The 20,929-nt window shown below is 43.5% G+C and overlaps 1 protein-coding gene across 1 annotated transcript in view; it reads left to right on the forward strand.

Annotated features, from left to right (window-relative positions):
• LOC137308584 (docking protein 6-like) overlaps positions 1-20,929 on the forward strand; it is a 187,770-nt gene that overhangs the window by 16,117 nt on the left and 150,724 nt on the right. The window contains exon 2 of the mRNA XM_067977202.1: positions 19,789-19,903. Coding sequence (XP_067833303.1) covers positions 19,789-19,903 — 115 coding nt within the window. The remainder of the gene's footprint in view (positions 1-19,788; positions 19,904-20,929) is intronic.

The raw sequence follows: 20,929 nt of genomic DNA on the forward strand, positions 1-20,929 counted from the left end.
ACCTTCCATATGACTGTTGTAAAAGCCTTTGGTCTTCATTAGCTAGTTATATTCTTTCAGTTGGATAAAAACAGAGGTTGTTGCATAACCTTGTACTTGTTTCTGACCATGTAGTTGTAATGCGCCACTTTGATTCTATCAGCAGGAGCTTGAATGGTTCAGCAAGTTTATTCCTTAGACATGCAGATCAGGAAGGTCCCAGATACGATTCATGCTGAGTTGGCTTTTCTCAGCTGTGTCAAAGATACTGGATGCTGCAAGTGGCTTATGAGCTCCTTGGTGAAGAAGTGAATAATTAGCCAGGAGTCCAGCTCCTGATTTCTACCCAGGAACCCCCCCCCCCCCCACACTGGAAGTGCGGATGTGTATGTGACAAGCAAGGACAGGATATGCCTCAACTTTAATGGTGAATAACCCACCTACATTCACTGTCAGGGCTCACATATGAATAATAGCCTCTTAGGCAAGCTGCTAGAGAGTGGCCATCAGCCTAAGAAGGAGTCGGTGCCTTCAGGAAAAGGGATGGGGAGAAAATTAGAAAGTAAATAAATTACCGGGCTTTATTAAGAAGACGGTGTCATTTGAGTTTTAATGAATATCTAAAGGGAGTGTTACATTGTCAGAGATTCCCTTCTTTCAGATGAGACATTAAATCGAGGCCCCGTTTGCCTGTTCAGGTGGACCTAACAAATCCCATGGCACTTCTTTGAAGAAGCTCAGTTCCCACAGTATCCTGGCCAATAATCATCCTTCCACCCACACCAACAAAATAACAGGTCATTCATCTCAATGGTGTTGCTGCGCACAAATTGGCTACCACGTTTTCTTCCAAAACAATAGTGACGACACTGCAAATGAATTAATTGGCTATGAAGTGCTTTGGGACTTACTGACGACCTGAAAGACACTATTTAAATGCAAGTTCCTTACATGGAGGTAGAGTGCTGCGATGAATACCATTTTAATATGTATACACCAACTCAATTTATTGCATCAATCATTTAAATCTTATTCTATAATGTATTCTAGTAATTGGGCTAAATGAACAAAATAATTTGATGAAGTGCTTTCACTCGGAAACTAATAGCTACTTTTATTTGAGCGCACTTGATCAGAAAGCACTCCTCTGCGGCTATGCCCAGTGTTTGCATCTAACAGCTAGCCAGAATGTCTACTGAGTTGCATCTTTGATGGAGAGATGGTTGCAAAATGTGACACAATGCATGTGAAATTTGTGTAGAAATCTTCAGTATAGTAGTTGCCTGGAGCTTGATCTGATGGTGATCTGACTTGGAAATGATGACAGAGTAAAGTGGCTGTCTGTCAACTAGAACAGAAGCAACACCACACAAGTGCTCCATTTCAGAACAAGCCAATAGTTTCTCTCCAGATGGGAATTAATTACGATAAGGTATTAGAAATACTTCACCTGCTTTCTGTTTTTAGAAAACAATATGTATTTGCCCTTAGTAAAATAAAACAGCAGTCCCCTAAAAGCACTTCACCTGTATTTGCATTAAAGGGGCACAATGAGATTTATTAGAGAGATTCAAAGAAGGCTCAGTTCCTGGCCATTTTAGAAATGCTGCCACTTCTCAGAGAAAATCTATGCTATAACCAGCGCTTTACATGCTGCAGGTTGATTTTTTGCACTATACTTTTTGTGTTTTATCTTCATTTTTAAAACTAAGCTTAAAAATAATTTTTTAAAAGATTCTAGCTGATTATTGCAAAAGAAAAAGCCATTACATCATTGTACCCCGTTAGTCGCATCATTCCTTCTCTGTTTATAAATCATGATGACACCGTCACTTTAACTTGAGAAGTTGGAAACTAAGGTGAAATAATTCAGAATATCAGCCTTTCCTATATAACCTTAAAGGACTAAATCTAAAGTTATGCTTTCTAAAAGCTATGCTGGTTATATTCAACAAAAAAATGAACCAGAAAGGACAAGCTCAGATATGGAAGAACATTGACAAGGAATGGGAAGAAATAATTCCTTTTCAAAGACTGGAACACATCATGATGATAATAGTAGAAGGCACTTCTACACTGGCATTTTCCCTGGAGATAACAGCAGTTACATATATTTTGCAGGTTAAGGTTAATTTTTGCCATAAAAATAACGATGAGGCTAACAGCGGTCACCGTTATTAATGTGCAAATCGGACAGCAACTTTCAGCGACCACATGTGCGCAGTTAAACATGGAGACCTGGAAGTTGCTGTACCAGATCCGAGCCTCCTCCACAATCTCCGAGAAAACAGCATCTCGCTGGCTGGTTCCCCGTTCAAATGAATGGAACCGCGTGAAGTTCCTGCACTGACGTCGTAGATATGGCCTAATCTCACCAGAAAAAGTTAGGGCTTGTCCATTCTGATGTCAGCACCCTTTTAACGGCGTGGTAAGTCTGAATGACTGCCAAACAAACACTCTGGCAGTGAAAATTAACATTAACAAGTTTGGAGTCTCATTCCTTCAGATTTTAATTGTTGTTGGATTGTTTAATTTTTTTTTTACTTCTTTCTGTGTCAGTTATCTGTCTCTAATTCAATCTTCCTTTCCCTCTTTTTATTTCACTTTCTATACCTGATTTGACACTGAATTCATTATTTTAACTTACACTTCCTGGTTCAGTCTCTGCGTGGCTTATTAACATGCATCAATCTGATTGGTTAAGGGGATACACAGCTGCTTGCCCTGTTCACGCAGGTCCCAGATGCCCTGCAGAGGGCGCCGTGCTTTTTGGATCTCTAATTTAGAGAAACTTGCCGCGTAAAAGCCCATAGAATATGTATGGGCAAGTGAAAGTCTAACAAATGGCGGGTGCCGTTCATTCGCCGCTCACAGTAAAATCCGGCCCGTTATTTTCTCACTTGGGATTGTGTCTTTTTAAGGACAAGTCCAGAGGCTGTAAAATTCTAGGGGTTGTGAAGACAAAATACAGATCCTGATTGTGTACACCCCAAGCGTGATCTTCGTTAGGTTGGTTCAAAAAAAGACAGCTAGAAAAACACTACAGTACTCAAAAGAAAAAAAAAGGAGTAGCATTCATTGAAAGTGTAAACTCAAATGCCTTGTCTTCCAGGATTTGCCAAAGTACTGTGTAATTTTTTGTCTGTGTGTGACTGAGTTTGTTTCACATTTTGTAAAACATTATTTCCTGGAGGACTTTCTGCCTTGAGGCCAACATTACTGGTTTTTCCTTTCTTGTCACAGTGAAAACCCCCACGCCAATTAATCAGTTAATTAGAACAATGAATTCAAATTTGAGCTGAGTTCCACATAATCTGCATTGTCTGTTTGCATTTCATTTTATAATTCTACAGAGACAAAATGATTGCGTGATTAGATTCATAACATGTTTTGGCTAATTGCACTTTTCTCCCCTCCAATCCGGAAGGAACTGATGCTGGGTGGGTATGGCCTATGTAGGCAGGCTTCTCTCTGGCATCTCATCCAAATGGTTACCGGCATGTGTGACCTTAGATGGCAAGTATTAGGAGGCTATCCAACAGAAGGCATTAACGCCACAACCAATCCTGTCCTTCTAAGATCTAGAGATTAGAAGAACTTGTACTTTCATCCAGGATAGTGGCTATGTGGAACAGGCTGCCAGAGAAAAAAAATTCTAAGTCGGTTAATACATTTGAAAATGAAATGGATCAGTACCTATTGAGAAAAGGGATTGAGGGCTATAGAGATATTAACAAATCTGTTTGATTCCCATGGGGGGTGAGGGAATGAGCACAGAGACTATGGAGGGAATATGTCCATGATTGAGTTAATCATGCATTGATTTATTTGAGGAAGTGACATCCCAAATGGACTGTGACATATTGTTCCTGGACTTCCAGCAGACATTTGACACAGTATACAAGATCACGAGATCGTTATGGATGAGGCAGGCCATTTAGGCCATCTAAATTCATCTGTCCAGCAAGATCCTATAGACATCCCATTGCAGCATCTAAAGGGCCAATTTTAACCTCTTGGTGCCCAGCGGGAACAGTGCGGGCGGGGATAAAATTTGCATCTGTGGCCGCCCAGCACCCTCCCTCCATCGTTCCTACCCACCCACCGCCATTTTAACTGACCTGGTTCTGGCTGTGTGTCAAACGTTTGCCCCAGGAAAGTGGAGTCCTAATTAAAAGGTCAAAGTCATGCTCCGATGGGGTTATACCCACCCCCACTGCATTTTAACTTGAATTTGCGGATACTTTGCCTACTCTCGGACCTGCTAGCAAGGCCTAGCGGGATTGGTATCTGAGAGCTCCTGAAGCAGTATAAAGGGGGGTTCTCAGCTACAGCTCATTGGATCTTTTGCTGTCTGGATTTGTAGGAGTGTTTCCAGCTTCCATGATTGCTACTTCTGCACTTTTACTCCCTTTTCTCAATAGGTGCTGATCCATTTAATTTTCAAATGTATTAACTGACTTAGAATATTTTTTTTTCTGGCAGCCTGTTCCACATATCCACTATCCTGGGTGAAAATACAAGTTCTTCTAATCTCTAGATCTTGGAAGGACAGGATTGGCTGTGGCGCTATTGCCTTCCAGCCCTTTAGTCAGGTGTCCCTACTTACTATGGGAGCCATTCTTGCTCCTTTCTCCTGGTTGGAGAGAAAATTGAGTATGGTATTAGAATGGCCTCTCCTCACAGAGCACAGTTTGGGGCCTTAGCTCGACAGGCCATGTAGTTGCTATGTGAAAGGTTTCTGAAACGAGGTAGCAGACTAGATTAGCAGCTTAGCTAGCCAATCTCTGGGCACAGAGAACTGTGAAAAGGTCAGAGGTCAAGCTTTTTGTCTCCCTGTCTAGTTGGAACACAGAAAAGTTTGCAGAAATCTGGAAAAATTGATGCAATGGATGAGAACTTTCTTTTTAATGTCATTAAAATGAATTTATCCCACTAACAGTAGTGTGCCTGATTCTTTTCTAAGTTACAGAGTACATTATGAAATAGATTGAAATTCACTGTAAACTTTATTTTTCTCCTTCACATATCTATTGTATATTAAAAATGCGGAGTGGATTGCAACATTCCATTTCAAAATACATTGAATACTTCAATGTCAGGTTCTATCTGGGGTGCAATATATTTTTAAAATGTCAACAATTAGATACAGTACCTGTTATGCCTGTAGGTGATGCTGTGATGGGAGCTTCCATATTAAATGTCACATAACATTAGTAACTTATACAATAGCTGCTATATAGTATACTGTTAAACAGTGTATCGTTAAATAAACTGGCTGATGCTCAGTTTGGGTTCTGCCAGGACCACTGGGCTCCAGACCTCATTACAGCCTTGGTCCAAACATGGACAAAAGAGCTGAATTCCAGAAGTGAGGTTAGAGTGACTGCCCTTGACATCAAGGCAGCATTTGACCGAGTGTGGCACCAAGGAGCCCTGGTAAAATTGAAGTCAATGGGAATCAGGGGGAAAATTCTCCAGTGGCTGGAGTCATACCTAGCGCAAAGGAAGATGGTAGTGGTTGTTGGAGGCCAATCATCTCAGCCCCAGGACATTGCTGCAGGAGTTCTTCAAGGCAGTGTCCTAGGCCCAACCATCTTCAGCTGCTTCATCAATGACCTTCCCTCCATCATAAGGTCAGAAATGGGGATGTTCGCTGATGATTGCACAGTGTTCAGTTCCATTCGCAACCCCTCAGATAATGAAGCAGTCCGAGCCCGCATGCAGCAAGACCTGGACAACATCCAGGCTTGGGCTGATAAGTGGCAAGTAACATTCGCGCCAGATAAGTGCCAGGCAATGACCATCTCCAACAAGAGAGAGTCTAACCACCTCCCCTTGACATTCAACGGCATTACCATCGCCAAATCCCCCACCATCAACATCCTGGGGGTCACCATTGACCAGAAACTTAACTGGACCAACCATATAGATACTGTGGCTACAAGAGCAGGTCAGAGGTTGGGTATTCTGCGGCGAGTGACTCACCTCCTGACTCCCCAAAGCCTTTCCACCATCAACAAGGCACAAGTCAGCAGTGTGATGGAATACACTCCACTTGCTTGGATGAGTGCAGCTCCAACAACACTCAAGAAGCTCGACACCATCCAAGATAAAGCAGCCCGCTTGATTGGCACTCCATCCACCACCCTAAACATTCACTCCCTTCACCACCGGCGCACTGTGGCTGCAGTGTGTACCATCCACAGGATGCACTGCAGCAACTCGCCAAGGCTTCTTCGACAGCACCTCCCAAACCCCGACCTCTACCACCTAGAAGGACAAGAGCAGCAGGCACATGGGAACAACACCACCTGCATGTTCCCCTCCAAGTCGCACACCATCCTGACTTGGAAATATATCGCTGTTCCTTCATCGTCGCTGGGTCAAAATCCTGGAACTCCCTTCCTAACAGCACTGTGGGAGAACCTTCACCACACGGACTGCAGCGGTTCAAGAAGGCGGCTCACCACCACCTTCTCGAGGGCAATTAGGGATGGGCAATAAATGCTGGCCTCGCCAGCGACGCCCACATCCCATGAACGAATAAAAAAAAACTGGCTGAATCTGCATGCAATTGCAAACTTTAGCTTTTGAGTGTCACCATGAAGTTTCCCATGTTTCTGAGCCTGCATTGTATTAGCCATCGGCCATGTTAGTATAGGTTAAAAAAAGGAAGTAAGTGGGAATGTTTATAAGTAAATTCAAAGCTCTTATTAATATTTTGCCCCCTAACAGCTCTCTTGGACTTCCGCAATAGCTGCTTTTTCTCATTGCGTTCTAGCCGTAGCCCCCTCCTCCCCCAAGCTGGGTCCACAAGACTATGCTCCTTTTTTAACAGCTGCTGCCTGAAACGGCCACCTCCGACAGCACCCATTGCAGCCGACTCCGAAAGATGGCCCTGAACCAACCCCGCCCCCCCCCCCCCCCGATAACAGTTTGCAATAGCCATCGCCTATTTCTGCCTCCTCAAAGGTGCCTATATGTGCCCCCGCCAAATCTCCAGGTCTGCTGAGGCCCCGGTCAACTTCTTACACTTGTCTTTGATTCTCTGCTGGCAGTTGCTCTCTAATGGTTATATTTTCCTATGTCTTCCATGCCGCCCCCAACCCATCCCTCGGCTGGTTGCAATTTCTTGCCCTCATATTGGCTGCACTTTAATGCCTCTCCTTTTCTCAGCTGGCTACATTTTCCCACCCTCTCTAGTTACATTTAAAATGTTACATTTAAAATAAAACAGTTTGTCAGTTTACAGTTGTCATTCGTCTCACTCAAGTGCTGATCAGTGCGCCTGCTGAAAGATAGGGGAAACAAATGTGAGGGTACATGCAAGATTACAATATCCAATGTACACAAAAGGGGTTTTATTGTTCCAACTCCTGGGTAGCGCTATGGTATGTCGAGATTTTGAGTCGTAAAGATTTGGAGGGGATGCGGGAACCAGTATTGCTGAACCAGAGAGAATATCTAGTGCAGACCTGAACTTTGTAACAGTCCCCTTGTCCTACTCTCCTAATTTAATCTCAAGTAATATTCCAGATTTGCCTTGGCCAAGTTGAGAACTGCCTCTCGTTGACATAATGGGGTTGAATTGAACTTCGGGGGAGGAGGGCACAAAACGGTCGGTAGCGGATTGGCCGCCCCTTGTACATCCTGCCCGATTTTCCTTTCCATAAAGTCAACAGAATGGAAAATCATGAAGCAGTGATGCTTCATGACTCTGATTCTAAACTACTTAGGTTTGCTTATTTCAATTTGGTTTATTGAAGTCTTCCGTTAAAATAACTTTCCTGTTTTCACGCACCCTTCCAATCTTTTCACAGAACAATTTCTCTTCCTTCTTATGTTGACTTCGGCATCTGCAGCACACCTCTATTATTAGCTTGGATTTTTTTCACGTCTGCCCGAGTCATTCGTTCTGTCGCTTTGCCCAACTTCTTTGACTGTCTAGTTGTCTTTGATATACTGTGCTGCGCCACCATCTTTTTTTTCCCTACTCTGTCTTTTCTGAACTCTCTGCACCTCTGAACTTTAGATTAATTTCCATCCTCATTATTTAGTCACGTTTCTCATACACACGAAAAGCCATTGGTTAAGCCCAAAGCTGTAAGAATTCAGGATATGGATAAGAAATTGGCTGAGTGTAGAAAACAACAGGCACTTGTTCGAAGAGTTATGAGCAGCACATGTACTCCATGAATGGTATTGAAATAGCTAAGATTGAAGTTGAAAAAGTCCTAGAAGTTTTAATAGACATGACGTTTACGATGTCCAGCCAGCGCAGAGTAGAATTCAACAAGCCCAATAGAACATTTAACTGTTTCACCAAAAATACAAGTCTGAAGAAGTCATGATCAAACTGTATGATGCTCTGGCCAGACAACACATTGAGTACTATGTCCATTTTGCTCACCAAGTATGTGTGTTGCCCATTTTTCCTTCCTGTGCGCAGTACTTTAGATTTTGTCTGTATTAAATTCCGTCTGCCATTGTTCTTCCCACTTACATACTTTGTCCAATTCATTCTGTAATTTCTGAGTTACATCCTCTGGCTCCACTGCCCCTTGTAGTTTGGAATCATCATCAAATTTGAGACATTCAAGCATTGGAGGCAAGGGCCTTAAGGTAGATCCCCAGTCTTACAGTATTGAGGAAAAACGCGAGAAACATGTGAGCTTTTTAGCCATGAAACAAAGTGTAAGAGATGTGGTCTTGTTGAGGTACATAAGAATGTAAATGGTAAGGAAATTGGATTGCGCAGCCCCCATTTATCAGGCGAGAAATGAGTGCTGAAGGATCCAATATAGCATGCAGTGTGCACGCTGTCATTCCAGGCCGGGTATGTGCTGCAAGCCATATTGGTTAGATCGCCCTGTAATCGTCTAGGGTGCCCACCTAAAACAGGCATTAGGCCCATTCCCTATGCAGATCGGAGTCCTAGCGCCTAGTTCAGGCCCCTTCCCGATATTGGACTACAGCTTGCTGAGTTCAGTTTTCTCAGCCGCACAGCAGCCAAATCAAGGGCCCTCTGGATGCTGCCATCAGAAAGGAGAGTAACATTTTTTTTTAATAAGCTGAATGTGGAGCCAGAAGGAGCAGAAGTGCTCCTGGATCCACATTGAAACTGCGGATTGCTTCCGGTCACCGCTCCCCTCCCTCCTGCTCTCCAGCCCCTTCCCCCAGACTCATGGTAGGTCCAGTGCCGATTTTCATCTTCTTTGCGATTGCTCCACTGCCTCTTGGGGTGCAATTAATGTACCCAGCGTGCCAGTCGCCTCCTGATGACGCAAGAGGACCAATTTTGCGTGCTCTGCTTGCCCATCAATTTCAGGGTGGCAGTTTGTGGTTGCCACCAGGTTCGCTCCCGAAGTTGTGTGACAACCAACTAGGCCAGTAAATGCAGAAAATTAGTTCTAATTAAATTGCGAGAGCACGACATGGTGCCACAGGTTTAAACTAGTAAAAGGCAAATTTAAGACTAATATCAGGAAGTTTTCCTTCACACATAGAGGTCGTTTGAGTGCCCTCGTCTGGCATTAATGGGGCGGTAACAGGCTCACTACCCTGCTAACACTGGGGATGCAGCTGGCTCCATTTAAAAGGGGCCGATTGGGCAGTTTGAGCACTCTCCACCTGTTTCAGGCGATGAGCTTATTTCAATATGGAAATTGGGGTCCTATGATATAAATTGGACCATTATTGTCATTTTAGGTAGGAACTGTTTGGAGCCTGCACAATGCAGGCTTCTATCAGTTCCATGGGCGATGGAAGAGAAGGGGCCCTCCAAAGGTAAGTCTTGAATCATTTTTGTGGGTCCCAGTGGAGCAGGAGTGCACCTCCGGGACCCACAAAAATGATCGGGGCCGCTGCCGCTTCGGGGCCCTAACCCTCTACAATCGCGCCCCCCCCCCCCCCCACACACTACAACTTACCTTGCTGGCGTCAGCTCCGGCCCAATTTCCAGTCTTCAATCTGGTGAACAACATTGGGATGCGTATTTGGCGCCCTGCTGTTCACCTGGTCAATTCAAATGGGTCGGAGCCTCAAAATCACAGGGACCACTTCGTCACTGGTATCGGCAGCTCGACCAACAGACTCTGCCGGTTGGTCACTCCAAAGTCAAATCTACTGCAAAGAGTGATCATAATGTGGAGATAGAGGAATGGAGGCAAAAACCCTGGAATTTTTTTTAAATTTATTCGTTCATGGGATGTGGGCGTCGCTGGCAAGGCCAGCATTTATTGCCCATTTCTAATTGCCCTTGAGAAGGTGGTGGTGAGCCGCCTTCTTGAACCGCTGCAGTCCGTGTGGTGAAGGTTCTCCCACAGCACTGTTAGGTAGAGAGTTCCAGGATTTTGACCCAGCGACGATGAAGGAACGGCGATATATTTCCAAGTCAGGATGGTGTGTGACTTGGAGGGGAACGTGCAGGTGGTTTTGTTCCCATGTGCCTGCTGCCCCTGTCCTTCTAGGTGGTAGAGGTCACGGGTTTGAGAGGTGCTGTCGAAGAAGCCTTGTCGAGTTGCTGCAGTGCATCCTGTAGATGGTTCACACTGCAGCCATGGTGCGCTGGTGGTGAAGGGAGTGAATGTTTAGGGTGGTGGATGGGGTGCCAGTCAAGCGGGCTGCTTTGTCCTGGATGGTGTCTAGCTTCTTGAGTGTTGTAAACAATTTTACAACACCAAGTTATAGTCCAGCAATTTTATTTTAAATTCACAAGCTTTCGGAGGCTTCCTCCTTCGTCAGGTGAACAATGTGAAAGATCTTTCACATCGTTCACCTGACGAAGGAGGAAGCCTCCGAAAGCTTGTGAATTTAAAATAAAATTGCTGGACTATAACTTGGTGTTGTAAAATTGTTTACAATTGTCAACCCCAGTCCATCACCGGCATCTCCACTTCTTGAGTGTTGTTGGAGCTGCACTCATCCAGGCAAGTGGAGAGTATTCCATCACACTCCTGACTTGTGCCTTGTAGATGGTGGAAAGGTTTGGGGAGTCAGGAGGTGAGCCACTCGCTGCAGAATACCCAGCCTCTGACCTGCTCTTGTAGCCACAGTATTTATGTGGCTGGTCCAGTTAAGTTTCTGGTCAATGGTGACCCCCAGGATGTTGATGGTAGGGGATTCGGTGATGGTAATGCCGTAATTAATCATTTAATAAATAATTGGACATTTCAGTGGGGGACTTTAGGATCATTCTGATAGGATGAACTAAGATGGCCTGAATGGCCCTTCCCATCAGTTATTATCTTCTGTGACTGTGGAAGGAATGGGCTTGATGGGCCAAATTAATTTCTCCCACTCTAAATGTTCTTCATATTCACACACATACTCCTTCTTGCAAGAATCATTTGAATAGCAACTAGAAGTGCGACCCTGGATAGCTTTTATCTTTCTCCTTGTCTAGGGATACTGACACCAATTATAGCCTCTTTAGTAGCACGCTGTTGAGATTAGCTTACTCAGTACAGATGGGGGACTGAACTCAAAATCTTCCTGGTCTGTGTTGTTCAGTACCATGTCAGGCATTTCATTTGCCAACTGAGACATCACGGGCACTCAGTTTAAAAAAAACTTTGTAAAAGTTTTATTCTATTGGGTAACAAGAACACTGTTGGGCATTAAAGATATACAGAGGCATCGCCAAGTGTAGGCGTATTATTAGGAAGAAAGGCTTTTATCTATTATCCATTTATGGGTGGGTGGGAAGAGAGGAATTGTTCCAATGGCCACCTTCAAGAGATGTACCTCAGATTTGCCATTTACAGAGCATTGTTGGTTGTTCTAATGGAGATGCCCATGGCCTGCACTCATACCTCCAATTAGTGACCACACTGGAGGTAAAAATTGCAAAAAATCAGGGATAACAAATAAAGTTTAATGACCTAAACTAATGCCAGACCATACCTTTTTAGCTTCAATTTATTTTATAGTTTCACTTCTCTTCCCCATTTTTATTTCTTAGGCTTTTTTTCTAGCTATCAATTTCAGATGCCATTTTTCATTGTTGCTGCCTTATCACTGCCTTTCTCTTTATCTGACTTTCTGCTTTTTATTGTCTGTAATACCTCCCACCTGTGTCTTTTTCTGTCTATTAATTCTATTCTGATATCTCTCAGAACTGACCTTTTATCTCCCAGCTGTCTCCTGCAAATTCTCAGCCGTACCTTTTTCCATTTCAATGGTCTTACGGTTTCCAAATTTTTGCCCAAACCCAAGTCACAAATAACATCCTCTGTCACTGACCATGGTGCACTATCCCGCCTCGTACTCCTCGACCTCGCTGTAGCCTTTGTCACGACGACCACACCATCCTATTCCAGTAGACTATCCTCATGTGGTTCCACTCTTAATAACCAATCGTAACCAGAGATTTCGAGCAATGACTTATCTTCTAGCCCCTGCACATTACCTCCACAGTCCCCCAAAGATCTGTCTTTAGCCCCCTCCCCTTCCTCATCTACATACTGTCCCTTGACGACATCATCTGCAGACATGAGGTCAGCTTCCACACATACGCTGGCGACACCCAGCTCTACCTCTCCAGCATCCCTCTCGACCCCTCCACTGCCTTTATGTTCCAGGTCGCTTGTCCGACATCCAGTCCTAGATGAGCCACAATTTCCTCCAGCTAATCACTGAGAACACCAAAGCCATCGTCCTTGGACCCCGTCACAAACTCTGTACCCTTGCCATTGATGCCAACACCCTCCCCGGTCACTATCTCAAGTTGGACTAGACTGTTCTTGACCTCAGTATCCTATTTGACCCTGAGCTGAACTTCTGACCCCATATTCACTCCATCACAGAGGCTGCTTACTCCTGTAACATCACCTGCTTCCCACCTTACCTCAGCCCATCTGCTGCTGAAACCCTTCATCTATGCCTTTGTCACCTCCAGATTCGACTACTCCAATACCCTGCTGGCTGGTATCCTTTCCTCCATCCTCTGTAAACTGTAGCCCATCCAAACTATGCTGCCCATAGCCTATTCCTTGCTCACCTACATTTGCTCTCGGTGGCCACATGCCTCAAATTTCAAAGCTTCATCCTCCCATTTGAATCCCTTCATGGCCTCGCCCCTCCCTATCTCTGTAACCTCCTTCAGCCCTACAACTGCCTCGATCTCTCTGTTCCTCTGAATCTGGCCTCTTATGCATCCCCCCGCCCTCCCCCGTCCCTTTGCCCCACCAGAGGTGGCTGTTTATTCAACCATCTGGGCCCAATGCTCTGGGATTCCCCCCTCAAACCTTTCCACCTTTCCACCTCTCCACCTTCCTTTCCTCCTTTAAAACCCTCCTTAAAGCCCACCTCTTTGACCAAACATTTGGTCACCCCTCCTAATATCTTCTTCTTTGCTTTTGGCCTTTTTTATGATTATGCCATGCCAAAGTGCCTTGGGGCATTTATCAACATTAAAGGCACTATATAAATGCAAGTTGATTCTCTAAATCAAAGCAGATAATAGAATTGTCAGATTTGGCACGTATAGGGTTAAAAGTTGAAATTTGAATTTTGGCACTTAATGAGGTGAAAGGTTACATTTCTCTTCCCTCATGAGTGAACTGACACAATGCAATACAGAAAGTTTTACAAGAATATGAACTGGATGGAAATCAGTATTCTATTTATTGAATCTACAGAGGTTTATATATTCCATCTGAAGATGTTTTTACAAAACGTAATTAACCTATTATGGGCTTTCTTTTGCATATACCCTGAAGTTTTATTGGGCCGGAAATTGCCTTCAAAATAACGGTGAGCCCAACAGCGCTCACTATTATTGGTGGCGAAATCGAAGAGCAAATGCACATTAAAACGCGGAAATCTGGAACTTGCTCTTCCTGGTTCACCGGTGATCTCCGCTTTAAAGGGACATGGCTGGTTGCAATCAATGGATCAGCGCCAACCTGCACTCCTGTCCAGCTGGAAACAAACCAATCTCGCCACAAAACAGGTCCGCTCAGATTTTTTAAGTCCAAGCTAAGTTTTAACAGTGTGGTAAGTTTAATGACTGCCAAACAACCCCTCTGGCACTAAAAATCAACTTTTCAAAATGTGGAGTCTCATTACTCCTTTTAATTTTTGGACCTCAATTGTTTTTGGACATTTAAAAATAATTTTTTTTAAAAATTAAAACTTTTTTTTGTACATTTTCCTTCTATCTCTTATCTGAGTCTTATAGTCTTATCCTCTCTTTATTTCGCTTTCTCTATGTCATTTTATAATACCTTATCGGGCACATCCAGATTTTTAGTCTGCGCTATTTGTGACTGAACCGCACTTCCTGGTTCTCACAGCGTGGCTTGCTTCAAGCTGATTGGCCGAGGGGCCTTAGAGATCCTTTCACCACTCACACAGTCCCGGAAAGAACGCTGATGTTATTTCAACTCGCAGTTCAAGGAAGTTGCCGCCAAAAAGAACGCGGTAACTTAGTGGGTGAATTTAAATCTGATGAGGGGCGACCACTGCTGGTTCACTGTTCAGAGCAAGTTACCACCCAGTATAATGAATGTCTCAACATATTGAAATTTTGATATGCTAGTCCTAGGATAAAATTGTACTTTGTACTATCAAAGTAATTTTGTGGCTATACTGAGCTGCATTTATCTGGTTCCCTGCCCTGGTTCCCTGCCCTGGTTCACTGCCCCGGTTCCATTCCCTGGCTCCCTGCCCTGGTTTCATGCCCTGGTTCCATACCCCTGGACTATTTAGCTGCTTTCCCACTCTCTCAAGCCGCTGCACATTTCTGTACTTTGTTCCTAAACTTGGCCCAGCTTACTCAGTGTTAATGCTTTGGGAACCCCCTGCCCTTACTGTGCAACACTGGTCTGCCAATCTCCCATTGTCCTCTCTCGTTCCTGATTACCATGAAAGCAGAAGGCAGTGGGGGAGAGTGATAGGATGGCAAACCCTGCTGGGGAGCAATGGAGTGGGCTACCACGATAATTATACTGGGCAAGCTGAGCGGGTTTAGAGACACAATGCAGCCCAAAGGACCTGCTGGAGAATCTGGGCAAGAGTAGATAAAGTCTAGATATATTGGAATTATTTGCAGATCCCCATGGTCTTTAATATATTGAGGCTCTAATTATATTTTTAATTTTGTGGAATTTCTATGCTTATTATTTCATTGTAAATAAATGTATTGGTTGTCTTAGTCTGCAATCTTTGATCTGTGTGATAATATGCACAATTTTGAAGGAATTTGGGTATAAGAAAAGTACTGGAGATAGGGTAGTTGTTAATCCCTCAACTGTGCAGGGACTGAATATAGAAAAGGTACAATTTCCATGATGAAGGGACAAAATCTATTTATGGGAACTGTTGAGAGAGACGATTTAATAGTCTCCATTGACTTTAGGCCTGATGATTTGTTACCGCATATCAGTGCTAGTGCTTGTATTATGGGACCACTGATACCTGTCAAGCACCTTAGTGATCCGAAAGAGCTGGCCCTGAATTTTTTTTCAATGTGAGGGATCACATCACAATCTCAAGCGCAATTAGGGATGGGCAATAAATGCTGGCCTTGCCAGCGACGCCCACATCCCATGAACAAATAAAAAAAACAATCACTTGAAGAGCCTGAATGGTTTCCACAGCTCATCACCAATACGAAATGGATGTTGCGGGAGAAGCCTCTTCCTGATATGTTGGGCCCTTTAAGTTTCACTGGGTTGAGTTACAGCCAGTAGCTTCTTTGTTTGTTTGCGGCTATTTCTGTGGCTCCTCGGTGTTTTCCTGTAGCCAGGTTAATATAGATATCTGTTCAAATGTTTTGCAACAATTCAACTTATAGCCAGCTTCTTTAAGCTGGGGTCCCATCTGTTTTTGTGCCTTCCCAAGATTTTTGGAAACATAGAAAGGTTCCCCTTTAAGGGTGATCAACAGTCCATTATCAAGTGCTGACGCTAGATAACATGCTCCTTGCCCCTGGTGGCACTCTCATCGCACCATGTACCAGGAGTACCAAATATTTATTTAAATGACGAGTTCACATTATGGCGTAGAAAGGAATCGCCCCAGGCAAGTGCAGCACTCTCTTATAGGTTGTGAGTCACTTCACAAATCTAATCATTTCACCTGGCCCCACAGCAGTTTTTGAGGTTCTCTCTTGCTGCCACGGTACTCTTTCCTCATGGGTTGTAAACCATTAAGACTGGCAGAACCACCAAAATTGATATGAACCATTTTTATTAGTGTTGCCCGTACTGAGATATGTTTTCAAGCTAATTTTTGTTTTGCTTATTATGAAAGTTACTTGACAATGTTGCAAATAAAGGAGTTGAATTGCCATGGTGGTTCTCCCAATCGCCTGCCATAACGTCAGCGGAATATTGACGGAAACCCCAGAGACATCTGGCATTAGAAATACAGTCCCGCTAAGAAAAATGTAGAGTTGGGTTTCAGTCTTAAGGAGTGCTGTAAAAGACCGAGCCTGTGGCTGTCACCATTAATACCCCATTAAAAAAAATTCTGCAGTTACCAAGAATTCTCATCAAGATCCCTTTTTTTCCTGTCAGTTTGGATAGTTTTAGTACTTTGGCTTCAAGAATGACTGCTGATAGCATCATCAGGAGTGCCAGTTTGACGTACTGAGCCTGACAGTGTGAGGGAGTTGAATTATAGCATCAGTTGAGGTACAGTCAGTCATTCACTCCAGCCGTTTCAGCTTCAACTGTGTATGTGTTAATTCATCTCCCTTGCACTGTCAGCCTGAGTAACTCCATGCCATTGCCCCAATGATGCCATCAATATACAAAGAAATAAAGAGAAAGACAGAAATAAGAAAATGAATCATTTTCCTTTCCAATTTTCTCCCCTTCTCTCCTGAAGGCAGTGACTCATTCCCAGGTGTGGTTTTGCATGCTTGGTAGCCCGATGGTATCTCACCAGCAATCATGCGTAGCTTGAGACAGTGAGTATTAGCAAACTATTCGACTGTGGGTGAGGGGGAGGAGGTATGACAGTCAATCCTGATCCTGTCCTCAATCAATATCACTTCCCAGTAGCGGCCACTGGGTGGCAGCTAGGAGTAAGAACCAGTACATCCCCCCACCCCTGCCCAACCTCGTCCCTTCTCTGCCCCAACTATAGTTGTGGCTGAGATCAGCTAACAGCAAAGTGTGGATTGAACTTTTCTCATTTTTGTGGCTGAGTCCACCCCAGTTGGTTCATTTACCTACTGAGCAATCAAGGGGCACAAGCAATCGGATCTCGAGGATAATGACCACTTTTTTGTAAGTGTTCACATTTTAAAATAAGTTTGTAACAGCAACAACTTGCATTCATATGGTGCCTTTAACGTGGTAAAATGCCCCAAGGCACTTCACGAGCGTAATTAAACAAAATTTGACACCGAGTCATATAAGGAGATATTAGGACAGGTGAAAAAAAGCTTGATCAAAGAGTTAGGTTTTAAGGAGCGTCTTGAAGGAGGAGAGAGAGGTAGATAAGTGGAGAGGTTTAGGGATGGAATTCCAGAGCTTAGGACAGAGGCAGCTGAAGGCATGGTCGACAATGGTGTATCTGTAATATGATGCGCAAGAGGCCAGAATTGGACAAGCACAGAGATCTCGGAGGGTTGTAGGGCTGGAGGAGGTTATAGAGATAGGGAGAGGCGAGGCCATGGAGGGATTTGAAACCAAGGATGAGAATTTTTAAATTGAGATGTTGCCGGACCGGGAGCCAATGTAGGTCAGCGAGCACAGGGGTGCTGGATGAACAGGTCTTGGTGCGGGTTTAGATACAGGCAGCAGAGTTTTGGATGAGTTCAAGTTTATGGAGGATGCAAGATGGGAGGCTGGCCAGGAGAGCAGATAGTAACATATGCTTTTTAGCTTGAAATGTGGTTAAGTAGCTGCAGAGGACTGTAATTCCATTCATATCTTCCTGCTTTTTTAGCAGAAAAAGAAAATGAAATAAATCTAGTGCGATAGAAATTCTGAGATCAAATAATAGACTTGCATATATATATATATATATATATAGTGCCTTTCATGACCACAGGAAGTCCCAAAGCACTTTACAACCAATGAAGTACTTTTGAAGTGTAGTCACTGTTGTAATGTAGGAAACGCGGCAGCCAATTCATGCACAGCAAGGTCCCACAAACAGCAATGAGATAAATCTGTTTTCGTGATGTTAGCTGAGGGGCAAATATTGGCCAGGACACCCAAGAGATCTCCCCTGCTCTTCAAGTAGTGCCGTGGGATCTTTTCCATCCATCTGAGAATGTAGACGGGGCCTTGGTTTAACATCTCATCTGAATGACTGCACCTCCGACAGTGCAGTGCTCCCTCACTACTGCACTGAAGTGTCGGCCTGGATTTTGTGCTTGAGCCTCTGGAGTAGGACTTGTACCCACGACCTTATGACTCAGAGGCAAGAGTGCTACCACTAAGCTGACACTTTATAATATTCCCTTATTGCGCTGGATTTTGCTCTGAGCAGTGAAGGAACGGCACCTGCCATTCATTAGACTTGCACTTGCCCATAGACTGTTCATGGGCTTTTGCATAGCAAGTTCCTCTCATCAGGCTCTCAATCCAGCATAGCGCCCACTGCAGGGCATCTGGGACCTGTGTGAACGGGAAAAGCAACTGTCTATCCCCTTAACCAATCAGTTTGAAACCTGTTAATAAGCAGCGCGGAGTTAGAACCAGGAAGTGTAAGTTAGAATAGTCATTTCAATGTCAAATCAGGTACAGAAAGTGAAATAAAGAGAGGGTAAGAAAGATTGAATTAAGAGACAGAAAGAAAATATATAAAAATAAATATTTTAAATTTTTAAAAAAAAATGTCCCAACCAACACCAATTAAAATCTGAAGCAATGAGAGTCCACACTTGTAAACGTTAATTTTCAGTGCCGGTGAGGTTGTTTGGCAGTCATTAAGGCTCACCACACCGTTAACAGGGTGCTTACACTTAACAAAAAACGATGTACCTTTTTTTGCCAAGATTACTTCGTATCCATCAGGGCCGTGCAGGAACTTCACATGGTTCAATTCAGCTGAACGGTGAGTCAGCCGGTGAGATCTCCTTACCGCAAATCTTATGGAGGAGCAGGGCATCTGCTACAGCAAGTTCTGGATTTCCGCATTTAATTGTGCATGTGCGGTCACCGGTAGTTGCTGTACCAGATGCACTGAAATAACGGGAGCGCTGTTAGGCTCGCCGTTATTTACAGACCAAAATCCGGCCTGTTATTTCATGCCAGTATTTTAAATGTGTCAGTATTTCTCTGAGCAATGTGAGAATTCCTTTTATTAACATTTCTTTTTTAGTGTTGATTTACAGTAAACAGTTTGCTCTCGGGACTGGACGGTGCTTTCCTTTCTATCCAGCCTGCATAGATGGGATGGAAATCATCGCTCTGTCCTGGCTATAAGTATCCAATGTGAAATGTGTTTGGGCAGTCTTAACGCAGTTCCTAGTGGGCATCGGCCGATAGAAGAAAGCTGCCCATCATTTGGTGCATCATATCACCAATCTCATTAGACACCACAAGGATAGCTGGAATGGGAAACAGAATCATGACATGTGACGCCCTTCTGAGTTGGGACCTAAAGTATGTTGTTGTAGTAAAACAAAAGCTCTATGCTGCACATGATCTGAGATTGCTTGATGCTGCCACTGCATGCCCCCAAATGAAAAATATTCCAACCCCTACAGCTAGCATCCCTCACCTTGATGAACACACACACAAAAAAAAAATCACAACAAAAAAAAACACTATACTCCCTTGTGGGACATCAAATGAAAAATTGTGCCATTTTTATAATGAATCTGACTCTTGCTTCCAGGTAACTGAGCTGCACAGCATCAGGAATATAAGCAGGTTGCCCCGAGAGACAAAGAAACATGCTGTGGCAATTATCTTTCATGATGAAACATCAAAGACATTTGCCTGTGAGTCAGGTAAGCAATTACTTGTGCATCTACAGCTTGAGGAAGTTCAGGCCATTTCGGAAATGTAAACCTGTACAGATTAACATGCAAAAATAATGGAAAGGCAGAAAATATTTTACCTGTGAGGTAATTTGATGTAGATGTTTATATTAAGGATGAACTGGAGTTATTGATTTTTACAGATGCAGTGGCACTTGTTTAACATTAAGCAAAGATAAGTATTACTTTAAATAAAACAGTAGAGTCTTATCATTCTCTGACATTGTGTAAATTATGCCTTTGGGATATTATTAATGCATTTTATATTGCAGTTTGTGATGTGGGCTGTGTCTTTTATATAACATTGCCAGTGGCACCAGCTGCCACATAACTGGCACCATCATGGAATGCAGGGAACAAGCTAAAAATGTAATGATATTTTTTGGAGTACTGCATTATGGGATTGAGCTGGGAATAGATGTGTCGTTACTACTTTGTATGAAGGAAGGGAAGCTGCAATGATGATTATGTTTGGAGCACAGTGTTCTGCAGTTGTTGAGTAAGTCATTTCACGCTCACTGGCTAATCAATATACCATTTTCAAATAATCATTTTGAACTGTAAGACATGTGTTTAATAACAGAATGTGGTGATCTGCTGTTGGCATAGAGAAGGGACAGTATCAGTCACATTACCTACTGACAACCTCTGATGGGGCTCTATGCTAAATACTCAATAAGGTTTCTAAAATATATATTTTTCACCTACTTCTCCGCTCCCCCCGCCAACCCCCCACTTCAAAAATATATTCCAAAAAGGATTCTGTGGAAAAATGCTTTAAGGAATGATCAGGTTCTTCCTTGTTTCAGTCTTCTTTCCTGCTCGGTTTCATATTCTCCTTGATGATTGTCCTTACTAACCTGTCCTTTATCTCACTTTTTCCATTTATCCATTCTTCTTTTTGCTAAAATGGTGAAAAGAACATTTTTTTACTCTGATATACCAAAATAAAAGTGGTAATAAAATCGTTGGAATGCATGGATTTTGGGTATGTGA

This window comes from Heptranchias perlo, chromosome 3, assembly GCF_035084215.1.
Source record: "Heptranchias perlo isolate sHepPer1 chromosome 3, sHepPer1.hap1, whole genome shotgun sequence".
Classification (NCBI taxonomy): domain Eukaryota; kingdom Metazoa; phylum Chordata; class Chondrichthyes; order Hexanchiformes; family Hexanchidae; genus Heptranchias; species Heptranchias perlo.